The sequence below is a fragment of the Rhipicephalus microplus genome, chromosome 5, assembly GCF_043290135.1.
Source record: "Rhipicephalus microplus isolate Deutch F79 chromosome 5, USDA_Rmic, whole genome shotgun sequence".
Classification (NCBI taxonomy): domain Eukaryota; kingdom Metazoa; phylum Arthropoda; class Arachnida; order Ixodida; family Ixodidae; genus Rhipicephalus; species Rhipicephalus microplus.
The window spans coordinates 34,711,347-34,733,884 of NC_134704.1; the positions used below are offsets into that span (position 1 = coordinate 34,711,347).

Sequence of the window (22,538 nt, forward strand, 5' to 3'; positions counted from 1 at the left end):
AAAACATTTTCACTGAGCAAATGTTGCCTAAAATTTAAAAAATTGAAATCTACTATGTTGTGAAAATGTAGAGACACCATGGTTTTTACCTTAAATTTAATGTAACCAACTCAATTTATGTAACCAGCCCGTATTCGCAAAAATAACCAAAGTACAGTTTTAAAGGAAACTTTATCAGTATAAACTGATTCAAAGTTTCTCTTGGGTGTCCCTTTAAAGTTGCTATAGTGACAAATTATCACTGAATTATGAAAAGTACAAAGGTCCACCGCTCACCAAGTCAGTGTCATAAAGGCTTTCATCTGCAAACTCTGACACTTCATCACCTAGGCTGTATTCCATGTAGCTGCCACTGTGAAGCTCTTCGTCTGCCAAACTGCGCTCTTCTAAAGAGATCGCCGCAGGCTCCCTTGCTTCTTTTGCTTCCAGCTCTGGCGTACAGCTCTCAGGATCAAGATGACCTTCTTTCTGCTCGTCAACAACTTCGTGCACGATGGGCGCTTGCTCAGGAGCTTCTACACCACTTCGCACTTCCGATGCTTCCAGAGCTTCTTCCACGAGCGAATGCTTTGACAAATCGTGGATATCTTCAAGATGCACGTCAGAGCACTGGCTCATTCTCGTCTGGTGTACGACATGAGCTCCTTCAACCATGGGTGCAGGCTCGTTCTCCGTGCTTTTGATGTTCGTCGCTTGCCACCCGTTTCGAAATGCACCTCGAGCTGACTTCTCGTACAGAAATGATGAACCTGCACAAAAAGAAAAAAATGTGAAAAACCACAGCAAAAGGCTGAAAAGACGAGTGAGCTAGGGCATATTTATAGCTGCACATATTCACACAGCATCAGAGAAAGATTAAAGAAGTAAGGGCAGGACAGCACATGTCCTGTCATTCTCTCTTTTTTGTCCTAATATTGTCGCACTAACAAAAAAAAGCTTTGAAACGGCAACAACATTCTAGTTGCAAACATGTAAGAACCATGGCATCATGCAGAAACACTTACATTCCTTAAAAGTAATTCTGAAAAAAAAAAAAACAGTTGTGCCCAGCATGTTTCAGTGATAGCAGAATTGCACCCATCATATCTCTATCATACATTATAGACATAGACAATCATACCTTGTCCGTTTTAGCCATCACTGACTTTCTGAACGTGGCTGACCAACAGCGCCAAGATCCATCGCTGCTCACCATCATTGACCGCCTTCAATCGCGTTATGCTGACCCTTCTCTTAGCAGATACCTGCTTCAAGACAACGTTTTGTACCGCCGCAACTTACACTCCGACGGCGCCGAACTTTTACTCGTCGTACCGCATCACCTGCGAAAGGATGTTCTGCGAAAATTCCACGACGCTCCAACTTCTGGACATCTAGGAGTCTCCAGAACTTACGACCGCATTCGACGACGAGTATTCTGGAAAGGGTCTGTACCGCTCTGTTCGCCGTTACGTCACATCTTGTGACCTCTGCCAGCGCCGACAGAAGCCTACGACTCCCCCTGCCGGTCTACTTCAACCTATTGAAGTTCCAGCCGAGCCATTTTATCGAGTGGGGTTGGACTTGCTAGGCCCTTTTCCTACTTCTACAACTGGAAATAAATGGATTGCAGTGGCCACAGACTATGCCACTCGGTATGCAATCACTCGAGCGCTACCAACCAGCTGCGCAACCGACGTTGCCGACTTCCTGCTGTACGACATTATTCTCCAGCACGGCGCTCCGACTCACCTGCTCACAGACCGTGGTCGCTACTTTCTATCTCGTGTGGTTGATGATCTACTCCGATCTTGTGCTACCCGTCACGACTTCACCACATCTTACCACCCTCAGACTAATGGCCTTACGGAGCGACTAAACCGCACATTGACGGACATGCTTTCCATGTACGTATCTACCGACCACACTGATTGGGACATAGCTCTTCCGTTCGTAACCTTCGCCTATAACTCGTCGCGTCATGAAACAGCGGGCTACTCCCCTTTTTATCTACTCTACGGACGTCATCCCTTACTGCCCTTCGACACACTGCCCTTCGACACTGCCCTTACTGCCCTTCGACAAACGCAGGCATCGGATTCCAAATCAATGGAGCTAGGTGGATCAACAGGGTGCCGGGATAAGCAGTCAGCATCGCTGTGCAGCTTTCCAGATTTGTAAACAACCGAGAACGTGTACTCCTGTAATCGACAGGGGCGGCGCCAGGATGTTTTTACTGGGGGGGCAACCACGAAAAGTGAGTTCCTCCGGGGGGGGGGCAAGCTAGCTCTGCTCCTACTAGGTTTTCAATATATGCTTCCGGGCACTTGGGTGGGCATAGGGGGGGCAGGCGAGAATTTTGGGGGGGCTCCAGCCCACCCTTGCCCCCCCTGACGCCGCCCCTGGTAATCGAAGTGCCCATCGGCCGAGTCTTCCTGTAGGGTCCTTAAGTGTCGACAGCCAGCAAAGCGCATGATGGTCCGTGATGACTGCGAACGGACGTCCGTATAAGTACGGACGGAATTTCGCAATAGCTCAAACGAGGGCTAAGCATTCCCGCTCAGTGATGGAATAATTTTGTTCCGCTTGCGACAAAAGACGGCTAGCGTAGGCTATCACACGGTTGGTGCCATTCTGAATCTGAGCGAGTATAGCACCAATGCCATGGCCCCTTGCATCGGTGCGAAGCTCTGTTCGAGCCGCTGGATCAAAATGAGCCAACACAGGTGGTGATGTGAGGGCGGTAATTAGCGACGCGAAGGAATGTTCTTGGTCCCTTCCCCAAGAAAATGCCAAGGTATGATTATCATACCTTGCATGTGCTTGCATGCGATGGCATGTGCTTCATGCCATCGAAAAGCATTTACATTATACTATATTATTCCACCCATACCCTCCCCCAAAGGAGCATAAGTTAATGCGAGGCAAAGTGGAAAGAGAGGGCAGACAAGGTGCCCATGCACTATTTGGTTAGGAGGTATTCTTCAGGCAACAGAGAGACATCTTGGTGAACTGAAAGAACTTGCATCAAAAGACACCTTGCTAGCCTTCATAGGCTCAAGGCAAAATGAACCATCCACACAAAACATGTCTTGGTAGCAGTGAACCACTAGTTGAGAAGTCGATGTGGAGGTCCATAAGCCTTTCAGCTCACCAGAGAAATGGGAGCCGCCAAACTTGCCTCCCAGACCTGTACCCAGAAAGATTGTTTCTGTGCAGCTGTACTCACCGACATAGTCTGCACACTGTAATGTCGGAAAGGTGGCGTTCAGCCGTTCTGCCATCTGGTCCGAGATTCTGGAGCCCGAAACCAAGGTCTCCAAAGTTGACAGCAGTGCCACAGTGCATTCGACGCTGATGTAGCAGACACTGGGTTCATTGCTGTGGCAGCACTCTCCAAGCCCATCGACAACGCTGCATCGACAATGCTATGACATGATGAAGCAAAAAAGGCAAGGTACAAACAAAGCATCATTTGGGCCTGTTGCCATTCTCATTTGACATCCAAGATAAGAAACTCTGATGCTATAAAAATCCACACTATGTACTGGGGAGCAGTATTCGCTGCCAAGCAAATATGTATTACCTATATGGGTTCAGTAATGTAATTAAGGCTTACAAAAGCCTGAAGCCCTCAAGTAAGGCCTGTAAAATTTACAAGAGCTAGAAAGCCCTAAGGAAGTACAGGCCTACAAATAAGGCCTATGAGGCCCCACAAGCGTATTAAGTTTCAGTTCTGATGGGCATATGGTGCTTACAATTTTTTGACTATTTTCCTTGCCTATGCCACAGATTTGCTGGCTTTTGCTACTTTATGTATATTCATGGCTACTTTTAATGTTTGGGAGTTGGCAGTCAAAAGTCTGCTAATAAGGTGGTTTAGGTCATTGCTGCACCTTAATTTTTGTAGACTTCTGAAAAGTAATCAACATTAATGAACAATTAAACACCATAAAACTCAAGGCAACACAGTGAGCCTCTACAGAATAGCTTACATTTTCAGCAAGTCTAGGCTGCTCAACCGTGGGTTTTTGGTGTCTTCCCACAGTGGAGGTCCTGCAAACTGCAGCAACTGCTCTGGGTTCTTCAGCATCTGCAAGAGTAGAATATTGCAGAAAGAACAGTAGTAGCAATGCAACAGCTTGGATAAAACCCAGTCAAACCTCTTTATAGGATACATGCACCAGGGAGCAATTCTTGTGCCTTACGCAGGGTGCCTCTTATAAGCAGTGGCTAAAGCATTGGGCTGCTGACCCGCATGTGGCACTATCAAATCACTGCCGCAGCAGCTGCATTTTCGAAGGAGGCGAAAATGCGTGAAGCCCGTGTGCTCAGATTTAAGTGCAGGTTAAAGAACCCCAAGCGGTCTAAATTTCTGGAGACCTCCACTATGGCGTTTCTCATAATCATATGGTGGTTTTGGGACATTAAACTCTAATAGCTATTATTAGTGTATCTTATAACCAGGGGACTATGTTCTCATTTTCTGATCAACCCCAATTTCGTTGCAGGCACACTGGTGCCTCTTACATCAGTTTGCCTCTTACAGAGAGGATCAATAGTAAACCAATATGTACCACAACAAGAGGAAAGATAACATAGTCAATAAGCTATACAAAGCCAGTTATGACATGTCCTATGTCTTTGTCTTCACTGCTGAAGGAAACTGTGTGCATGTAATATTTATTACACTACTCTGAGCGTTTTAACACTATTTTAAGCCAGCTGCCTTGAGCTAGTTCTAGACCCACTATGCCAATTCAACTGAAATTCAGACATTGTTATTTTTATTCTCTCTTGAATACTGTACATATGGTTTTAATGATGCAATAAACACACGAGTACAAGTGTGATAGTCTGTGCTTTTCTTAGGCTGCATTACCGAATACTGTGATCAGCAGTTCAATACCTTATCTTAAACTGATTCTCCCCCTCAACTGGGTTCTTTTCACATGTTGGTTCAGCGCACCTTCCCCATCACACAAGCTGGTTTTTTGTTATCACAACACTCGAAGTCAGCATTCATCGAGTCTAGATCATTTGCTCGTTTTTCAAAGCACAGATGGCTTCAAAACACTGACTCACACTACTATATGACCAAGACGAAGTGCAAAAAGAAGTGGCATCAAGACGTGCTCCACCTAAAACCAGAAATTTAAATTACACATAGAAGTTTATTATGCTTGGCTCACCCCTCTGTGGGAAATGCAGTGGGTCTGCAATATTTCTTTTTGTTGAAGCACCTTCAAGAAAGCTAGGCTGTGCACGCAAAACATACAAACAAGGGCATCCAAAAGAAGCTCGACACACTTGGAAAGTGGGTTCCCCGAACTAACACGAGAGCCAGCAGCACAAAGCAAGTGCAGTGTAAAAGGTTGTTGCCGACACAATCACCTGCTTGACAAACTTGAGCGGCTCGAGACAGTGCTGAGGCAAAGGGTACAGCAGCATTCTGTGGAAGAGAGACCCCAACACCGGTCGCAAGGCTCCAACCTCCCCCACGATGGTCACCAGCTCCAGGGCAATGCTGTGAAGTGCAATTAGTACAAAGGAAACTTATAGAATGGCCCAAGCTACAGCAACCATCAGCTACAAATGAACTAAGCTAAATAGTATCAAACTGTTGCATTAGCTACAGAGTAGTGAATGGCTTAGCACCTTAATACAATGCAAGATCAGTAGGGTTACAAGTGAAGACAGCAACTCTGCACTAAACCGTACTTATATTATTATTCTGTTGTTTTTTGGTTAGTAAATATTGACCAAGTAAGAAGCACGATAGCACAATACTTGACAAAGCACTTTCGATTAGTTGGTGGAGAATTCGTAGCATATGAACCATTGTCATGAAATCAGGTTAAGACATTACAAACAACACCAAAATAGCCTTGATGTTGACTTATGCTGCTGAAGATGAAGTAGTATTATTCACGTAGGCTGTGAGAGTTGCACTTACATTGGAGACAAGGTAATCTGTAAGAAGTGGAGCTATGCAAGTAGCAATTTTTGGGTGCAAAGTGAAATTGAATATTGAAGTTTGGATGCGAGTTCAATTGAATATTTTTCGAGTACTTCTGGAATATTTCTACAATGCTTCTCAAATAGTTTAAAGTGAAATTGCAGAAAAACAAATGTTGTAGAGGATTCAATTCCTAAGCATCTTATGAGACAGCAACATGAAAGTTTCTTCTTGCTAGGTTGATGAAGTACCGCCAAGGTGGTGTTTCGCAGTTGTCTCATCAAGAATGTGGCAATGCAGAGGCCGAATTGTATTTATGTACATGACTTGGTGCAAACAAATGTTGCCGACAGCACTTTACACGTGAAAGGCAAAAAACGCTATTTCTTCCGCCTTTCCTCCTCTTTTAAGTTTTTGTGGAAACTCAAATGATGTGGACTACGGTATGCTCCCTTCAGGTCTGGAGTTCCAAATCTGCCTCATAGACGTTGCTCTCACAATATGTTGAAAATTTTGAAATCTTTAATGCTAGAAATTTACGGCGAATTTTTTTGAATTGCTGCTGAAATTTAAGGTCCAAAACAGATTAAGCCCCCACCTATGCCACATCTATCGTCGCCATGTTAGAACTAGCATATTTTTTTTATTACATATACGACTGTAGTGGAGCCTGAAAAGAAGCTGTGCTGCAACATGAGTACGTTCTGAGCGCAAGAGCGTATTAAGCATAAAGGAGCCACTTTCGATTGGATGTTGACTGTATTTGAAAAGTTTGACCGTAGCAGAGCCTGACACTCCGCTTTGCCGCAATACGAAAGTACGATGAGGTGACACATATTAAAAATCTGGGGTAGTCACCCTTAATCAGACATTGACTGTGTTTGTCTTTGGGAGGTTAGAATACTAGTTCTAATAGTAAAATTGTCAGTGCAAATTGAATTGAATAGCAACACTATAAAAAATTTTCAAAATTTCGAATATTTGCACTACTCTAGTAAAAAAACACATATATGCTCAGTTAAAGGTGCCAATTAACAAATTAAAAGAGATTATGATTAATCTGTTACCTCACAAAATGGTCCTTCTGCGTTACTGCTTCATGATATTAATGATTATACAATCTTACATTGATCAACAATTAATGACCAACCAATCAACAAATTAAAACTAAAACATGAATACTGTCAAATCCCAGAAGTAAATCTTTGTTTATGCAACTCAGCATTTTCACCATAGAAAGGCACATCAGCTAATCTCAAGCGAAGAGTAATTGACACTATAGTCACTCATAAGTGAAGATCTAATCATAAGTACCAGGCAGTCATGAAGAGACAAGTCTGGTAAAGCTGCACTCACCCATAGACGAGCCTTGCCTCTTCAGCATGATACGAGGGAGCAGTGGTGAGGCAGCCTGAGCCCCTGCCCATTTCACCCTTCTCAAAACGCTGTGCGGACACTATGTTCTTGTCCTTCAGCGGGGAACCAAGGCAGCCCACCAGCCTCGGGCACAACTGCTGCCTGATTGTGGGAAAGCATTGAAAACTCTGCTCAGCCTTATCACAGTACAGGAAAAAGCTTCAATAGAAAGATTTCGTAATCGCTAAGCTGAGTTTCGCAATGTTGCATGAAGTCAAATAATGTCTTTAGGCATACACAGAGGTGTAGGCACGCATAGCTACACATTAAAGAAAGTTTCAATTTGCAGGTTAACATTTCAGTGTTACTGTTAAAGCACTACCATTTCAGCATTTGTATTGTGACAGGTTATTTTTATGCAATCACAAAGGGTGGAATTACATGCCTTATTTTTTACACTAGCTGAATTAAAATGTGTGAACATTGTATAGCATGCTGTAGCTGCCCTAAAATCTGCTCACATCCAGGTTTTGCAAAAAAATCAATAAATAAATCAATCAATCAAGTTCATTGCAAAAATACTCATTGCAAGTATGATTTAGCGGAAAGTGCCCAGAATTAGAGTAAATAACCTGCAATGCCACATAATGTATTAAGTTATACTAGTTTTAACACAATGCCACAAGACATCACTGACCAAGGACAGTCGAGTAAGCTCTTATTCGAATGCTTAAATGATGATGATGATTTATTTCCCACCTATACAATTGAGCTTGGTGGAAGGTGTGACTAAACGCGAGAAACGCTTGACTAAGGTCTCACACCTTTTACAGTAGGCAGTGGCAGTAAACATCATTTAGCTATGTATACTTGTGTGCTGCCTAAAGCTAATATATTTAGGCTGAAGTATATTTAGTTCAGTCTCAAGTGTGGGCAAAGCCTGAAGTTTTACTGCTTGAACCACTTACCAAACAAAGTCTAAAAAAGGCTGACTTTTCCTAGCCTGGCCTCTAAGAGAGCTCAGGCCTGTCTGAATACAGTGCAGCAGCAGTGGAGCCGTTGAGCTAGAGCCATTCCTAAGAGAGAAAAGAAGTCGCAGACAAAGACGTAAACAAGCCGTGCATGGCGAAACAGTGTCACGAAATGGTACAACAAAGAACGTTTATCACCGTTTGTCCTCTTTCAGCTTCTCGCAGAGAAAAAGAAACAGAGGCACAACTTCATCGAATGGGGAAATGTGGCCTGAAAAAACAAGCGGACATATTGATGTTACAGGCACGCGATTTTTATGGAGGGGTGAAGACATACTTAGCAATTAACAAGCCAATGTTAACAATAACAAAAGCAATGTCATATCTCATCTTGACACTATTAATTTTTATTTGTGATGGTATTTATTTTGAGGTTGTAATTAAACATATTACAAATTGTATTTCTGTGTATACACACCTAGACATACAAGTTACCAATGCTTATTAAACCACCATGAAGAAGGAAACAAAATTGTTAAGCAAGCAGGCAGGACATTGAAAAACATGCGAAAGTTAAAAGTAATCTTAATGCTCAACGTTACAGTTGATGATATTATGATAGATGGCAGTCACTTAGGTAATGTCATTTGAATAAGAGACTCCTTTAAACCCTTGCAAAGAGCCAATTTTAAAATCACCCGCATCTCTATTAGGGGCTAAACACATCTCCTTTAGAAAGCTCTGCCTCTACATCTTTGCTTCTTGAATGGTTGTTTTTCAACGACAGCTAAAAAGAAGTATAACCTTTGTGAATCAATTCTGTACCCATTACAGCTCGGCATAAAAAATGTAGGTTTGCTTTATAGCTTAGGTGGCTGTGTTTTCATGAATAAAAGTGGCGAAGTCAGATTGAAACATTTAAAATACTGTACCACTAAAATAAGCACTAAATGTAATATAGTGCCAAACTGCTCAGTAATTAAATGTCATCGACTAAATGAAAGAATCAGTGCATGCATGCTCTCTTACTACCATGCCAGGCAATTATATGTCCTAATAGGAGGATTAATCACTCTAGATGGAAGAGAGAGTCATTTACTTATGGTGTATTATTATTTCACAGGGCGGAAGGCTCAATGCGAAATTGTGTGAAGGCCATGAATAACGTTGAAAAACAGGGACAACAACAATAACATTTCAGTGATTTAAGGCCTATTCACCAGCCACAAAGACAGCAATTTACTGTAGAGAATTACAGGGCTGTAATAACATGCAAGGTTAACATTAACTGTGTAGGACAGTACTTAATTGGGTGCTCTGCATTGCAGATTCTATCATAGCCCCAGTTGAATTTTGAACTCTACAAACAAACAAAACAAATTATTTGATTAATTAACAGTGTATTATAGTATACTTAATGAATGCATTTAGCTTATCACCAGATAAGCTAAATGAATGCTTCTCTACAGGGCCTTTTCAAAAAACATGCAGGCAGACTATAAGAAAAGCGAACACTGCTGAAGGAAGACAAATACATTCAGACAAACATTTTTAGTAAAACTGCGTCATACTATAAAACATGCAGTTAGGTGGCTCGTTAAAGCAAGGGAAGAGAAACAGGCCATGCAGTAAGTGCAGTAGGTGAGAACAAGACTCTTATGCTTGCAAAGCACACAGAATTGTTGAGTATCAGCTACAGAAAGGTGTCCGGAGGTAGGTTGTAATACAACAAGACAGTGCACGCAACAGTAACAGCACGTACCTTCATTATAGGGATCGCATCCTTCGTCCACACTTTTCTGTTTGAAGTGCAGTGTTAGTGAGCAAGTTGCAAAAAGAACATGATTATGTTAGCGAGGCAGACATCGGACTCCATGCAGTCCAGACACATACACAGCACTTTGCAAGCAGGAAGTCAGTAATTAATATCAGTAATTCATGAAATAACAATGAGACAAGAATAGTCCTGATAATTATTATTAGACATTTGTTTAATGCCAAGGGCCAAGTTGCAAGAAGGCTGCAAGCGAAGATCCCATGCATAGGTATGGTTGGACATTGTCAATATACCTTTACCGAAAGATTTCCTCCTATTTTTGGAACTGCTCATTCTTTTATTTTTGAAGTTATTTTTTACACACAAATGCTTTATTACATCCCTCAGAGCTTATTCAAATGACTATTTGCCTGCTTTTTAGGTAACATCTCTATACCAAAAGTGCTATAATACCTAGTTATTTTTTTATTCAATTTTCTTTTATAAATATGTTTGAATCACTGCATTTGTGAATATAACACCCAAAGCATGGTAGCGGCTTTGACACTATGTGTCAGAACTTACGGTTTGCATTACTGGTTACAAACTGGCACATTTTTGTGTGTGGCAAGTCCAACAAGCTGTTCATAAACCACTAAGCAATAAAACTGATAACTATATCACATATCCAAAATTGTTAGCAAATTTTTCCTGTCAGCCCTAACTTCTGGCTAGAGTTGTTGAGGCAATGAAATGATTCTCAGGTTTAATGCCAGGACATGAAACCGGACATTCACCAGTTAGTTTTTTTTTTTTGCCACCTTTTGCATTGCACCAAGGTTCTACCGAGTTATGTGATCAGTGGCATACATTGCGATAATCGCACACTTCCTACTCAAATCATAATTAGCTCGCTCTGCCATTCAACATGGCTTATGGTACATTCGACTGGTCATTTCCGAGAGCTGCAGAATGCTGGAGAGCACTCTGGCGATGTGCGATCCGCCAACTAGCTCATGAGCGAGCGTCATGTTTGTGCAATCCACCAACTAGCCAAAGAGTGAGCGTCATGTTTGCCTGGTCTAAATTGAGCCCTCTGGATCCATTAGGCTGGTTATCGAAGTGCACCACGCTACAACTCGTAGCCCTTTTAACGCTCTTACTTCGATTTAAGAGCATGACTGATGTCAAATCCCGTGACCCCCACACTTCATCTGTCTGCAATGTATGACGCTGCAATATTTTTCCTCTTCCAGGAATTCAATGCTTCTGGCAAGTGGCCAGGCATTCGGCTCAGAGATGAGTTCACAGCATCAGATCAAGAGTGAGCCCTGCATCGTTGCAATCCGGGTCAAAGTTCAGTGGCGTCCAGCTGAAAGTACCGTTAGTTAGCCCTTCGTATATAAAGCATGCCACTGTCTCACCCTCTCTTCCTCATCTGCTGCTTCCTCTGCGGCAGACTCAAAGAGGAAAGAGACATAGCCCTGCACGCTTTGGCTGGCTGAGGCCACGGCAGCGGACTTGGTCCCAGCAGAGCCGTGGCTGTAGATGTTCAGGCACAGTGTCACGATGGAGAAGACTGCATTTTGCGAGAGGCACCAGTTCTGAAGGCAGCAGCACTGCAGGATAACCTGCAAAAGAGCTTTGCGCGTGAGTGAGCGAGCCAAGACACACAAGACAACAGCAAAGTTCCTTGAAACATTAAAAAATGATGGTGTTGAATCGACCAGGAGTGAGCACCAGTGTGCTATTAACCCTTTTGCAGTTCATTGTCAAGCATCGCCGGACAAAGGTGTAAAGGGGCTTCAATTTTGCTGTTTCTTTTTTATTTTCTCTCTGCAATTCACACACATTCTAAGCTTAAATGATGCGCCATCTCTTGAAAGATATGTGAGCTTTGTTGATTTGATGGTTAATTGTTTTTATACTAGGGTGCAGCACAGTATTTAGACAAGCTTCTGGAGCACAGAGCATTCTGTGCAACGATCACGGAGAAGCATGGCCGATTTCTCACCATGTGCATTTTACGGTGATGTATTTAGTGAAAGGGATGATGGCTTTAGTGAGGAAGAGAATCACATGCCTCCACGAGATAGTGAGGACAGTATTTTGACAGAAACGACTGGGGAAGATGACAATGATGGTGGAGGCAGCACACCTTTTGATACTCAAGGGAACAGAGAAAGGAACAGAATGCTTCGAGTGGTACCACACGCAGTTCAAATACTGATAAAAAAGTTGCCTGCAGAATGCAAGAGAAAAATAATTAGGATGTGAGTTTTTCTTGCACACTTAGTGTTTTTCCTCATGGTGCCAGATACTGGCAAAATAGTTGCAGATTTGAACTGTTGGAAAGTGGATAAATGTTTCTGACCACAAAGGGTTAAGAAGCATATCAGCCAGTTGCTCAATGATGTTGAACCCCTTTATAGGAGACATGTAGCAGTGAGATATTCTTGTATTTTATATGGGCTGCACATATGTATTTTCTTATCAGCCCCTATTTTAGCGTAGGCACACTGGTCTCTCTTTTACCCATATGCCTCTTACATCGGTCTCTTATGAACCGGTTCAACTGTAATTACAAAAGGTTCGGATACATGAAGAAAGGACAGGAGGGCCTTAGAATCCCAAGTGTCCCTGCCTTTTCTCTTCTTATCTCAAGCTTGATGATGCAAACCTGAACAATGTCTTCAATAAATTTCAAATCAATCAAAATATTAACAGTCACTCGTTTTTCAACTTCTGGTGCAAGAAGAATCACACATAGATCCAAATAGATCATTCATAAACATATTAAAGGCATCAATGATGAACTAACTGGTAGATTCAATTGTTTTTTTAGTGAACAATCAAAAAGGGATTTCATATTCCACAGCTATGTAACTCAGTTACTATGAAAGGGCCCCATAATGGAAAGTGCAGATTCGTACTAGTAACCCCTGCATTCTTCAATGTGCGTATAAACCAAAACACAAAAGTGCTCCGACATCCCTCCAGCATCATAATGCGGTTGGGAATAGAACAAGTCAGGGCAAGTTCAATAGTGGACAGCAGCATAGACGAAGCTGCAGGTGCACAGCTGTTAGAAGGCAAAAAATAACAGTAAAAGTGTGCAATAGGCTTCCCATGTGCACAAGACTTAATTAAATGATGCCCTAAGCCTGAAGTGGCATCTGTTGGAAATGCAGGGGTATAGTGAACGTCAAGCACTGCAACAAGTGCTGTCATGCATGTACAAGTGAAACTGGCCACACAATCCCCATTGAGTACTTCCACCACTGCTGCAGCTTGAATCAGTAGTACACCAATAACATTCAAAATGTTTCTTAATACTGAGAAGCCTATCTTTATGCTTGCCTGCATCACTTAAGCGAGACAGAATCATCTCGCACCCAAGTTGCAATCTAGCGCTGCTAGACTTCTTCACAATATGTTGAGTGAGGTTCAGTGTTTGCAATGTAGGTCCCTCCATAGGCGTAGAGTATGAAAAGGGCTGAGGGGTTCCCGCTATTCTAATGTTTTTTTTATTGCTATCACTAGACTATCACTACATTACAACATAAATGAAACAAATCATGGCTAATTTTGACACTATTTAAGAATTATATTCAGAATAGTACAAGCTATTGTCGAGAGACGATGTACCCTTGCACATGGGAAGGGCTGCTACCATGTGACAAGCACATGCAGTTTTCACAGCAAATTTATGTGCCTTTTATAAATGCACCACTCATCAAGAACTATCACTCGATGCCAAAAATTTCTTAATGTAAGGTTAAGCTCACCTTCAAGCCTTCAACTTGTGCTTCCTCTGGGTGGGAGGCCAGAGACGAGATGGCTCTCATCAGTTGAGATGGCAACCAAAGCTGTTCATCATCACATTCCAGGTTTGGATTGAAGAGCTGTTCTCGAAGTAGTTGCTGAAAGGATCGTGAAGTGATGCGAGCGTCACAGAAAGGTGTGACCTTGTGCAAGGTAAACATGTGAGCCATATGAATGAGCTATGAACTTTCCTCTTTAATTATTGCGGGTATTACTCTCTCAACTGGTGCACCACAGCTATTAGCAGCCAGAAAAGCAAGCCAGTATTGACAACTCTGCATATGTGTGGATATAGTTTGAACATGATGGTCACAGCTAATGAAGAAGATTATATGCAACCAGAGATGTAGCTGTTCTTCCCATACATCTTACAAAAGACTTCATGAACTTGAAGTACATACAGACTGCAAGGAATTAGCCCTTTCAGTATTAACAAGAAACTAGAAAAAAAAATTGAATGAAGTAGTACCAGAATCTGTTGCAGCATAGAACATTTATCTTAAATGCTGGTTCAAACAGCAAGAAAATAAAAGTACATCTGTTCAAGTGTTCTCTAAGAGTTTTTAAAATATCAACACCAAGATGTGTAATACTAATAAGCATCAACAGGTTCGCAAAAGAGGTTAAGAAATTTTAGCAAGCTACGCTGACTTGGAACAGATGTTTACAAGATTCTCAAAGATTTGGGGGTTTTACATGCCAAAACCAAAATATGAATAAAAGGCATTTTATGAATGGGGGGGGGGGGGGAGAAATCTGGAATAATTTTGAGCACCTGGGGGTGTATAGTGCACACCTAATCTCAGTACACAGGTGCTTTTGTAATAGACTCTCACTGAAATGCAGCCTCTGGAATATGGAGTCAAACATGCACTCTTCAGCTTAGCACAATGCCTTAGTGACAAAGACAGTATTTGACAAAAGCCAACTGATAAGCTAGACTTATTTTATGCATATATATAGATGAATAAAGAAATTCTGACTGACTATATGCTTTATACAGATGAATAAAGAAATTTTGATTGACTATATGTTTAACAGATTTCATGGAATGTCATTAAGAACATCGAGATTCTAAACAGTGAGCGTAAAGTTGTGCGAGCTGTTTAGCATTAAAAGCAACTAGTTGCATGTTTCATGTCTCTCCTTCCTCCTCTTCCCCTTGAGTAGGGTAGCCTACCGGGGCTCAGCCCTGGTTAACTTCCATGCCTTTCTCCTTATTCTTTTTCTCTCTCTCTCTCTTGTAAGACATCTTTCATGAGAACTTATTGTCTGCCCTACAGCAGAGACAAAAGACATTCATAATGACCATTGCACACTGATATTGATTAACCAGTATAAGGCTACCTCAGTGCCATCACACAGCAGACTCCTTTAACTTTTTAAACACAATGAGTGGGTTTCGTATCCCAAGTTCACAAAACAGTAACTTTCACAGGCCATCATAAACATGCTCAGAGACACATCGTGATATACCGTTCTATGCGTCTGCAAGCTGCTCAAATTTGGGCATGTCAGGGTAAAACAACAAAAAAACAAAGAGTGACAAAACGTTCATGGGCATCTAGACTAACCTGGTCACATAATGCACCATCAGTAAACAGTTCTTCAGTGTAGAAAATGCGTAAATGTATAGCGGCTTTTAATAACAGTATATGTCAATAGATATTACAGGCTGTGGTGAGTGGTGCATCCCCTCTCACCCCTCCCTCCTGGAAAAGTTTGCACAGGCTATGGAAACAAAGCTATGAGTACACAACAAGCATGTAGCGCATTTGCAGAAAGCAGGTTTAGTAAGCACATGTTCGTCATTTTGAACCAACTGAACCTAAAAACTATAAATGCAACCAACAGAAAAAAAATAGACTGGACACAAGAAAACCCATTTTCCTTTTAGCATGCAAAACCACTGCTGTTGACAGTGGACAGATTACCAGAGAAGCACAAGTGGCGGTAAGCACAATTTACTGCAAACACAACACGATGTCACAGAAGAATAGCCATGTGAACTGGAGGGTCACTCTGCACAGCATGGAAAACGTTACCTTACCCCGTTGAACACTTATGGCCTTTAATAGTTGTTGAGGTGCTAGACATGTTCTGAGTTTGTCATGTGCACTTGAAGGGAATGAGCCTACACAAGACCCTGAATAACTTTTGCACTGATCTAACAAAGTCTAATATGTAATGATAAAGTAATCCTGTGTATGCCAGTAATGGTGATTTCTTTAATGTATGACAAATAGAAAAGCTCACATGGTGCATTTTCAATCATGACAAAGGCCCAACCGAACACCATTTCTCAATCATGATAGCTCCCTTCCTGAACTTGCACAATTGAGTTAACTGTTGAGAAATATCACGATTGATTGTGATTGCAACAGAACCATACAGCACCCATACAAGAATCCTAAACTTAAATCACACTTTCGCATGAAAAAATAGCAGAGCTTTTAAAAAATGTGACCCTGCACACCTGTTGAAGAAGTCACAATATTTGGGTCTGCTTAGGAGGGAGGAATTTCATTGCTGCAAAAACTGAGTGTACCCGTCCATTACAGGCACTAACCATTATGTCACATGCTGTTGACATTTCTGTGTGAAAATGCCTTATTAAGGCATTGAGTGTAATGACCATACATAAGTTTAAAAGGCCATCTGTTGTGTACACTATGAAGTGAGCACTAGCGAACTTTCATGTTGTAACAACCACGTGGTAAGCTATATGCATGTCTCATGAAATGTCACTCTAGCAGCACAATCCGCGCGGATGTGAAGAAACCACAGTGCCGCTGCTGTATGGCTGCTGCACGAACACACACTGCGTTACGCAAGATTGACGCGAGTATTGACCTAAATAAGCAACATTTCAGCGACACTATTTGAGCGGCAAGATGCGCACACACTAACCTTCAAGCATATCTTCTTTTTGCCCTCGTCAGACAAACACAAGAACGTACCTGTAAGCCACTAAAGGACAGGGAAACAAGCTTCTTTTCTTTGGTTTCCAATGCCAGTTGCAAAGCGTCAAAGCATTTTTGCCTGAAACGAGTACAGCTGTGTCTAGGAACAAGTAACACGCAAAGCAGGAAGGTCAAACTGAAAAGCACAATCGTGTTTACCTGACTTCATATGGCGGGTTCCTCAACAAAGCATGCTTGTTTGCCAAGGCCTCTGCAAATGCAAGAATCAGGTTCATCGACAGCCCACCATCACCTATTACTGCTAACACCAAAGAGATGGGGAAATAGTGGCTAGCAGTTTTGTTGGTTTCGAGCTTCATACCTTGGGCTTCCTGGCATGCTTGGCGTAACGCAGGATGCTTCTGATGTGAAGCTTCCTTCACAAGTTTGTAGAATATGTCTTCCATGCTTATAGCAGACGCTCAGCTGCGTTAGAACTTGCCGAAGCTAACTCAGCGTGCTCGAACTGTAGGTGTAGAGGCGGCATGGGCGCGCACCGCAGTCCACGAAGCAGCCACAAACACTTGACAACTTGTGAACACAGCTGTCAGGATAGCACGTCAAAGCCTTGACGAAGGGAATCGGTTTTTCGCGCGGTTAAGGGCCGTAGTAAAGGGCGGAAACGTGGAAGTTAGTCTATATGCAGCATTGTTCAAATCAGCACACATGGAAAGGGCAGAGCTAAGTGTAACAGTGGCCGTGAAAATTAAAAAATGGACCGATCATTCGCTCCTCTGCCGGCGACATACGGGAAAAGTGAAACCAAAACAGGAAACGTCTAGCGACACCTACAACTTTCGTAACACGAAATGCTGAGCGGCTGTGCTAGCAGTCGGGAAACCGCATTTAATCAATACGTGAATGAGACATGGCACTTGTGTTAAGCGAAAGTGGCCGGTTTTCTTGAACGATTACGCCAAGATCGCTAGGAGAAGCTCCGAAGAAGCTACTTGTGGTTCAGACCTGCCTGTAGAAGTGTTTTCACCCCCTACAAGACGCTGGACTGTGATCGTGATTCGCTAATGAGGCGACCGGCTTCTAGTTTGCGGATTCTTTTCGGCAGTTGATAACAATTTTTGTCGTTTAATTAACGTCAGCGCCTTAGCATGGGAACTCAAGAAAGCTATGTCTTCTTTTGGTTCGTCACGTTCTGTGGCATGTTCACGGCTTTCGTCCCATTCGTCGTCAGAATGGCAAGTACACATCATCGTGTCACTTCGTCGATTCCCGTAGTGTGTGCAGTAAACTGCGAAATATTAGTACAAGAAGCCTTGCTGATGTTACCAGGAAGCGTTTGTTACCCACTGCGTGGCTTACTAATTTCCAAGTTACGATTTTCAGGTGCTTCAGGTGATTTCACAAGAGACCGAGATGGAATCTAACATGCGTCGGCAAGTGTGCGATTTGAGGGCCGAACTCGGAAGCATGAATATAGTCGATGAGTTCGCCAAGTATGCAAAGATACAACGAAAGATTAACAAGATGTCAGAAGAGCTGGCACATCAAGGTAAGCCCTGTTGAGTGCTGCTAGCATGGCCCGTGTTTGAGCGTCGTAAACAACCTCGCAGATGTCAGGCTAAACGAGAGTATCTTATGCAGTGGCTATGACCAGGTTGTACGTGTCGTTAACTAGGTGTTCAGGTGAAATTAGCTGAATGGAAAATAGTCCTGTTCAATTAACTGCGTAGTTTAGTGTTGATTGCATTTAGTCGACAGTCGAACTTGCTTAACACAGGCGTCCAAGTACACCTAGTATTTTATGTGATCGTTATGTAAAACATGTGTTACACTTCACAGTTGCAATTGCGACACGTTGTTTAGCTGCACCATCAACTTAAAAAAATTTAGTATGCCTATTTCCATCAAGACGTGCTTTGGATTGTGGCATTCATATTTTTGTTGTTGATTTTTTCAGCCAAGCTAAAGTCAATGTACACATTCAAGGTCAGGCTGGCAGCCACGGCGCTTCTCTATGCACTTGTGGTGAGCGTCCTTTTTTTTTTGCTGTATTTAAGTTTGCCTGAATAGTTAAGGTGTTGCAAGCCATGGAATTCTAGGAACAATACTCAGTTACGTTTACAAACAACATTGTCCTATTAAGGACGCATGATGCAAGTGTATTTCACCAGTCATGTTCCCCACATCATATGCATTCGCTGGACCTTAAGGTTTGGCAAAAGCAGAATAATCTGAAATATATCCTCACCTGAGAACAGGAGGCGAGACATTTAGCTCACGTCAGCTTCCAAAAACTTAGCACATTGCCAAATTGCCATAAAAAACCGCAGTGGAGGAATGTGCATTGGAGCAACCTTAAAAAGGGAGTAGCTTCAACGTACCCATGATAACGCACTCGTCTCATGGATACAGTTATAATGCAAATTATTTGTCTATAGTTCTAAATGTACCATTTTTTTTTCCCATACTTTGGCACTTGCCACAAGAATTCTGCGATAGTGTTTGCAGTCACAAACGAGTCATTTTTTGTGGATTGCCTTTAGTCTACTTTATAAATATGTGGCGGCAATTTCTGTTTTCCAGGGTGTGGCAGTTGCTTACCTTGTTTGGAACTACAGGTCGCAACCTGTTGTTGTCTTGCCTGAGGCATGGTTCTCGCCTATTGGTTCACTACTTGCGCCTGCCTCTGGTCCACCAGGTAAGTCACAGATCATTTCAGCATTAGTCAGAGCTCTTGAAGTCTGTATACAAATCGCCCTTTTCCCGGTGCCACAATAAATGTGCTCCTGCCCTAGCGAAAAAGTCGCCAAATGCCTCTTGATGTAAGAGGCTTTCTTTCTGGTAAAACTGGTTGTCCTGGCCCCTACCAGAACCCTATTGAATTGGCAGGGAACAGCACAGGAAAATGAAGAAGGCAGATTGCCCCATGCACTCAACATGACAACTTATTGCTGATGCTTTGGAGCTCAGAAGAGCATAGAAAACGGATCTATAAAGTGCAAGCATCTTGCTTGATTGACATTTTTAGTCTCATTATTTTTGGCTGCTGCATTCCAGAGTGCCATGACTGGTTACGAAAGCATAGAACCCGGCAAATCCTGATGGGACACATTAATGTTTTGAAAGCAAGATGCTTGCACAATCTCACCTTTGATATTATATGCAATTTGCTTGGAGGTATAATTATAACCATCTCTTGCACAAGCTTTGTTAGTCAATTCAATCATTACTTGTTCAATCCACAAAGCAATGAGATCAACGAATAGGCTCATGTCACCGAAGAAACTTGCTCAGGTTGCAAGATGTTGTTTGATTGTAATCTACGCAGTAGTCATAGCTATTGAAAGATCTTTTTCTCTCCCGAGCAAAGGACTTGGACATAGCACTTAAAAACCATATATGCTCTAGTGTCTCTGTTAATCGTCTCATCATGCTTCAAATATATGTCTTGAAATTTTATTCCGGCATTTAGCAAGGATCAATTGAGTTGAATTAGTACTACAAAGTATCTAACTCACATTTCTATTGTAAGGTTATTGCCATTGTGGTCATGAAAACAGCAACATTCACACTTTACTGTGACATTTCTCAGTCGTTGCAGTGGAGAACTATGAAGGTTTGCTCGGAAGCTTGTGCTTGCATTGGTAAAGGACCTCTTGAGAACGCTATAAATGCACAATATTAAAAGTTAGTGAGCAAGCTGAAAAAGTTGAATATAAAATCGTGTTTGTGGTCTTAAAAAAGATTTCCCATTTCCTTGAGCAACAGTGTAAAATGACTCGACAAGTTCGAAATGTTGACAATTTCAGATACATCAATAGAACAAATATAGAAGCAGCAGTGAACCATTAAATAGTGCATTCACAGCTTTTAGGCATATCGTCAAGCAGTTCAGGCCATCACATGTTTCATGAATAGTATTCAAACCCCATACAGTCCTTCAAATAACAGTACACACAGCTGGCTTGCTTAGCATTGAATACCACAGATGCCTTTGATGGGCAAGATGATTTGATCTGAGAGGCCATTGTTTGCAAACACTGTGGTGCTTGTTGCAAGAGAATCCAAGGTTCTTTTGAACTACTAAAGTGCATCAAAAAGAAAATTACTATGCTCTCATTGTAGTTATCGTTCGGATATAGTTAACCAAAAAACATTGTATAGAATTCCTACAGTAATGTAGCTGTGTGCTTAGTTGAATGCCAGAAACCCACTAGGAACCAGTGGTGAGATTTATCGATTTAATGCATGGACACCACCTATAACAAACCATACATCTATCTCTTTAATCGATGGGTAGACATTGCAATGGGTTAAATACACGTTCACTGCAAGTTTCATGATTCAGGTTCTTTATCTAACTATCAGTTATGTTCAACTCTTGACTAGCTTCTGCTGAAAGGGAGGCCGGCTGCAGGACCTTAATGCATAAGTCAAGCAAATTCAGGCACAACAAAAAAGAACAAGGGTACACAAACATGTTGGTTTTTTCCGGTTGAAGCAAAGCAAGAATTTAAAAATTTCTGGGTAGCATTGCCACTGCCATGGCACCCCAGATAATTGCAAGCGGTTATTATTTAGCAGCCTGTGAACTGCCCAGATATCTAAACTCATTGCATGCACATGTAGATGTATGTTAACTCTTGTTATGTGGGATAGTCTCTGTATATCCGCAAGCAAGCTGCCAGAAATGTACGCTTAATTTGTGATTGAACAGTTTTATAAAGACGCGAGAGGCCCGATTCGGGCAAGTGGTGCACTCACGGGCCGTGATGTAACAAGATGCTAGCTGTCAAGCAAGTGCTTTCCAGTGATCATTTTTTTTCTATGATAACGTGCGCGTGCACTCGAGTCATTTCAGCTTTCATCAGTTTGGTATGGAGATTGAATTATTCGCAGTAGCATGGACTTGTGTAGAAGACGACGTCTCCGCTCATGCAACACGTGATGCCACACATGTCATGACAAAATGGCAGTCGCCGGCAGTGGGCAGTGCTTATAGCTGCTGACTTCTGGTATTTATTTTGTACTGATATATTCTTGTACAGTGCCTTTTTCTGGTATATGTATAGGCACAACAGACCCTCTACTTCAATTTTTTGGTGAGCGAGTCAAGGCCTTTTTAACCTGATTACTTTTTACAAAATGGACCCCAAAAATCTTACTGCCGCGCATTTCCTCAAGATTGAAAAACATGTTCTCTATATTCACTTGTAAACTATGTGACAACCACATTTTTTTATTATTCATATTTGATTTAAGAAATTTCGTTGTATGAGCCCCCTGCTTCAGCATGATATGCAAAGCGCATCAAAGCATGACTTGCAAAGCACGGCAAATCAACGTGAAAGTTTAATTTACATAAAAGAGAGAAGCTTGCCTTAGGCAGACCAATGCTATTTATTGAGAAACTGAGCACCAATTACACTGTGGAAAATGCTACAGTGGACTATGAGCATTCGATGTTAGGCAATGTCTGGTGCAAGTCTGAGAATGCATCTCTAGCGCTGTGTTTGGCATTTTATATTTCAGGTGGGATCGGGCTCACACCTTGGCTCCTAGTGTCAAGTTCAGTTGGGCGACAGATCGCAAAGCACCTATAGTTCATCTGGCATCATCATTGGCCGTAGAAATTAGACTACATCCATTCCCGACTTTTCACTTAAATTGTACACATTGTTATGGGATGGGGGAACCTGGCATCAAATTGTTTTGTGGTGTGTGCATGTGTGTTTTATTATACCATGAATAAAACCCTCCCTTTATTGAAA

At 42.1% G+C, this 22,538-nt stretch overlaps 2 protein-coding genes across 4 annotated transcripts in view; one reads left to right on the forward strand and one right to left on the reverse strand.

The window, feature by feature from the left end:
• LOC119173922 (brefeldin A-inhibited guanine nucleotide-exchange protein 3) overlaps positions 1-17,571 on the reverse strand; it is a 94,294-nt gene extending 76,723 nt beyond the window's left edge. For 2 of the 3 annotated variants that reach the window (XM_075895187.1, XM_075895186.1), the window contains exons 1-13: positions 17,132-17,571; positions 16,969-17,020; positions 16,807-16,888; positions 13,810-13,944; positions 11,446-11,652; positions 10,028-10,064; positions 8,464-8,536; positions 8,263-8,370; positions 7,295-7,456; positions 5,374-5,506; positions 3,975-4,072; positions 3,209-3,393; positions 277-749 (exon numbers count right to left, since the gene is read on the reverse strand). In XM_075895187.1, coding sequence (XP_075751302.1) covers positions 277-749; positions 3,209-3,393; positions 3,975-4,072; positions 5,374-5,506; positions 7,295-7,456; positions 8,263-8,370; positions 8,464-8,536; positions 10,028-10,064; positions 11,446-11,652; positions 13,810-13,944; positions 16,807-16,888; positions 16,969-17,020; positions 17,132-17,216 — 1,830 coding nt within the window. In that variant the 5' untranslated portion in view covers positions 17,217-17,571. The remainder of the gene's footprint in view (positions 1-276; positions 750-3,208; positions 3,394-3,974; positions 4,073-5,373; positions 5,507-7,294; positions 7,457-8,262; positions 8,371-8,463; positions 8,537-10,027; positions 10,065-11,445; positions 11,653-13,809; positions 13,945-16,806; positions 16,889-16,968; positions 17,021-17,131) is intronic. The other variant, XM_075895188.1, reaches the window with a different exon arrangement.
• A 30-nt stretch (positions 17,572-17,601) lies between these two features.
• On the forward strand, positions 17,602-22,538 carry LOC119174732 (guided entry of tail-anchored proteins factor 1). The gene is made up of 5 exons (XM_037425764.2): positions 17,602-18,002; positions 18,151-18,316; positions 18,725-18,792; positions 19,351-19,465; positions 22,300-22,538. The coding sequence occupies exons 1-5, from the start codon at positions 17,916-17,918 to the stop codon at positions 22,368-22,370; spliced, it is 507 nt and encodes a 168-aa protein (XP_037281661.2). The 5' UTR covers positions 17,602-17,915; the 3' UTR covers positions 22,371-22,538.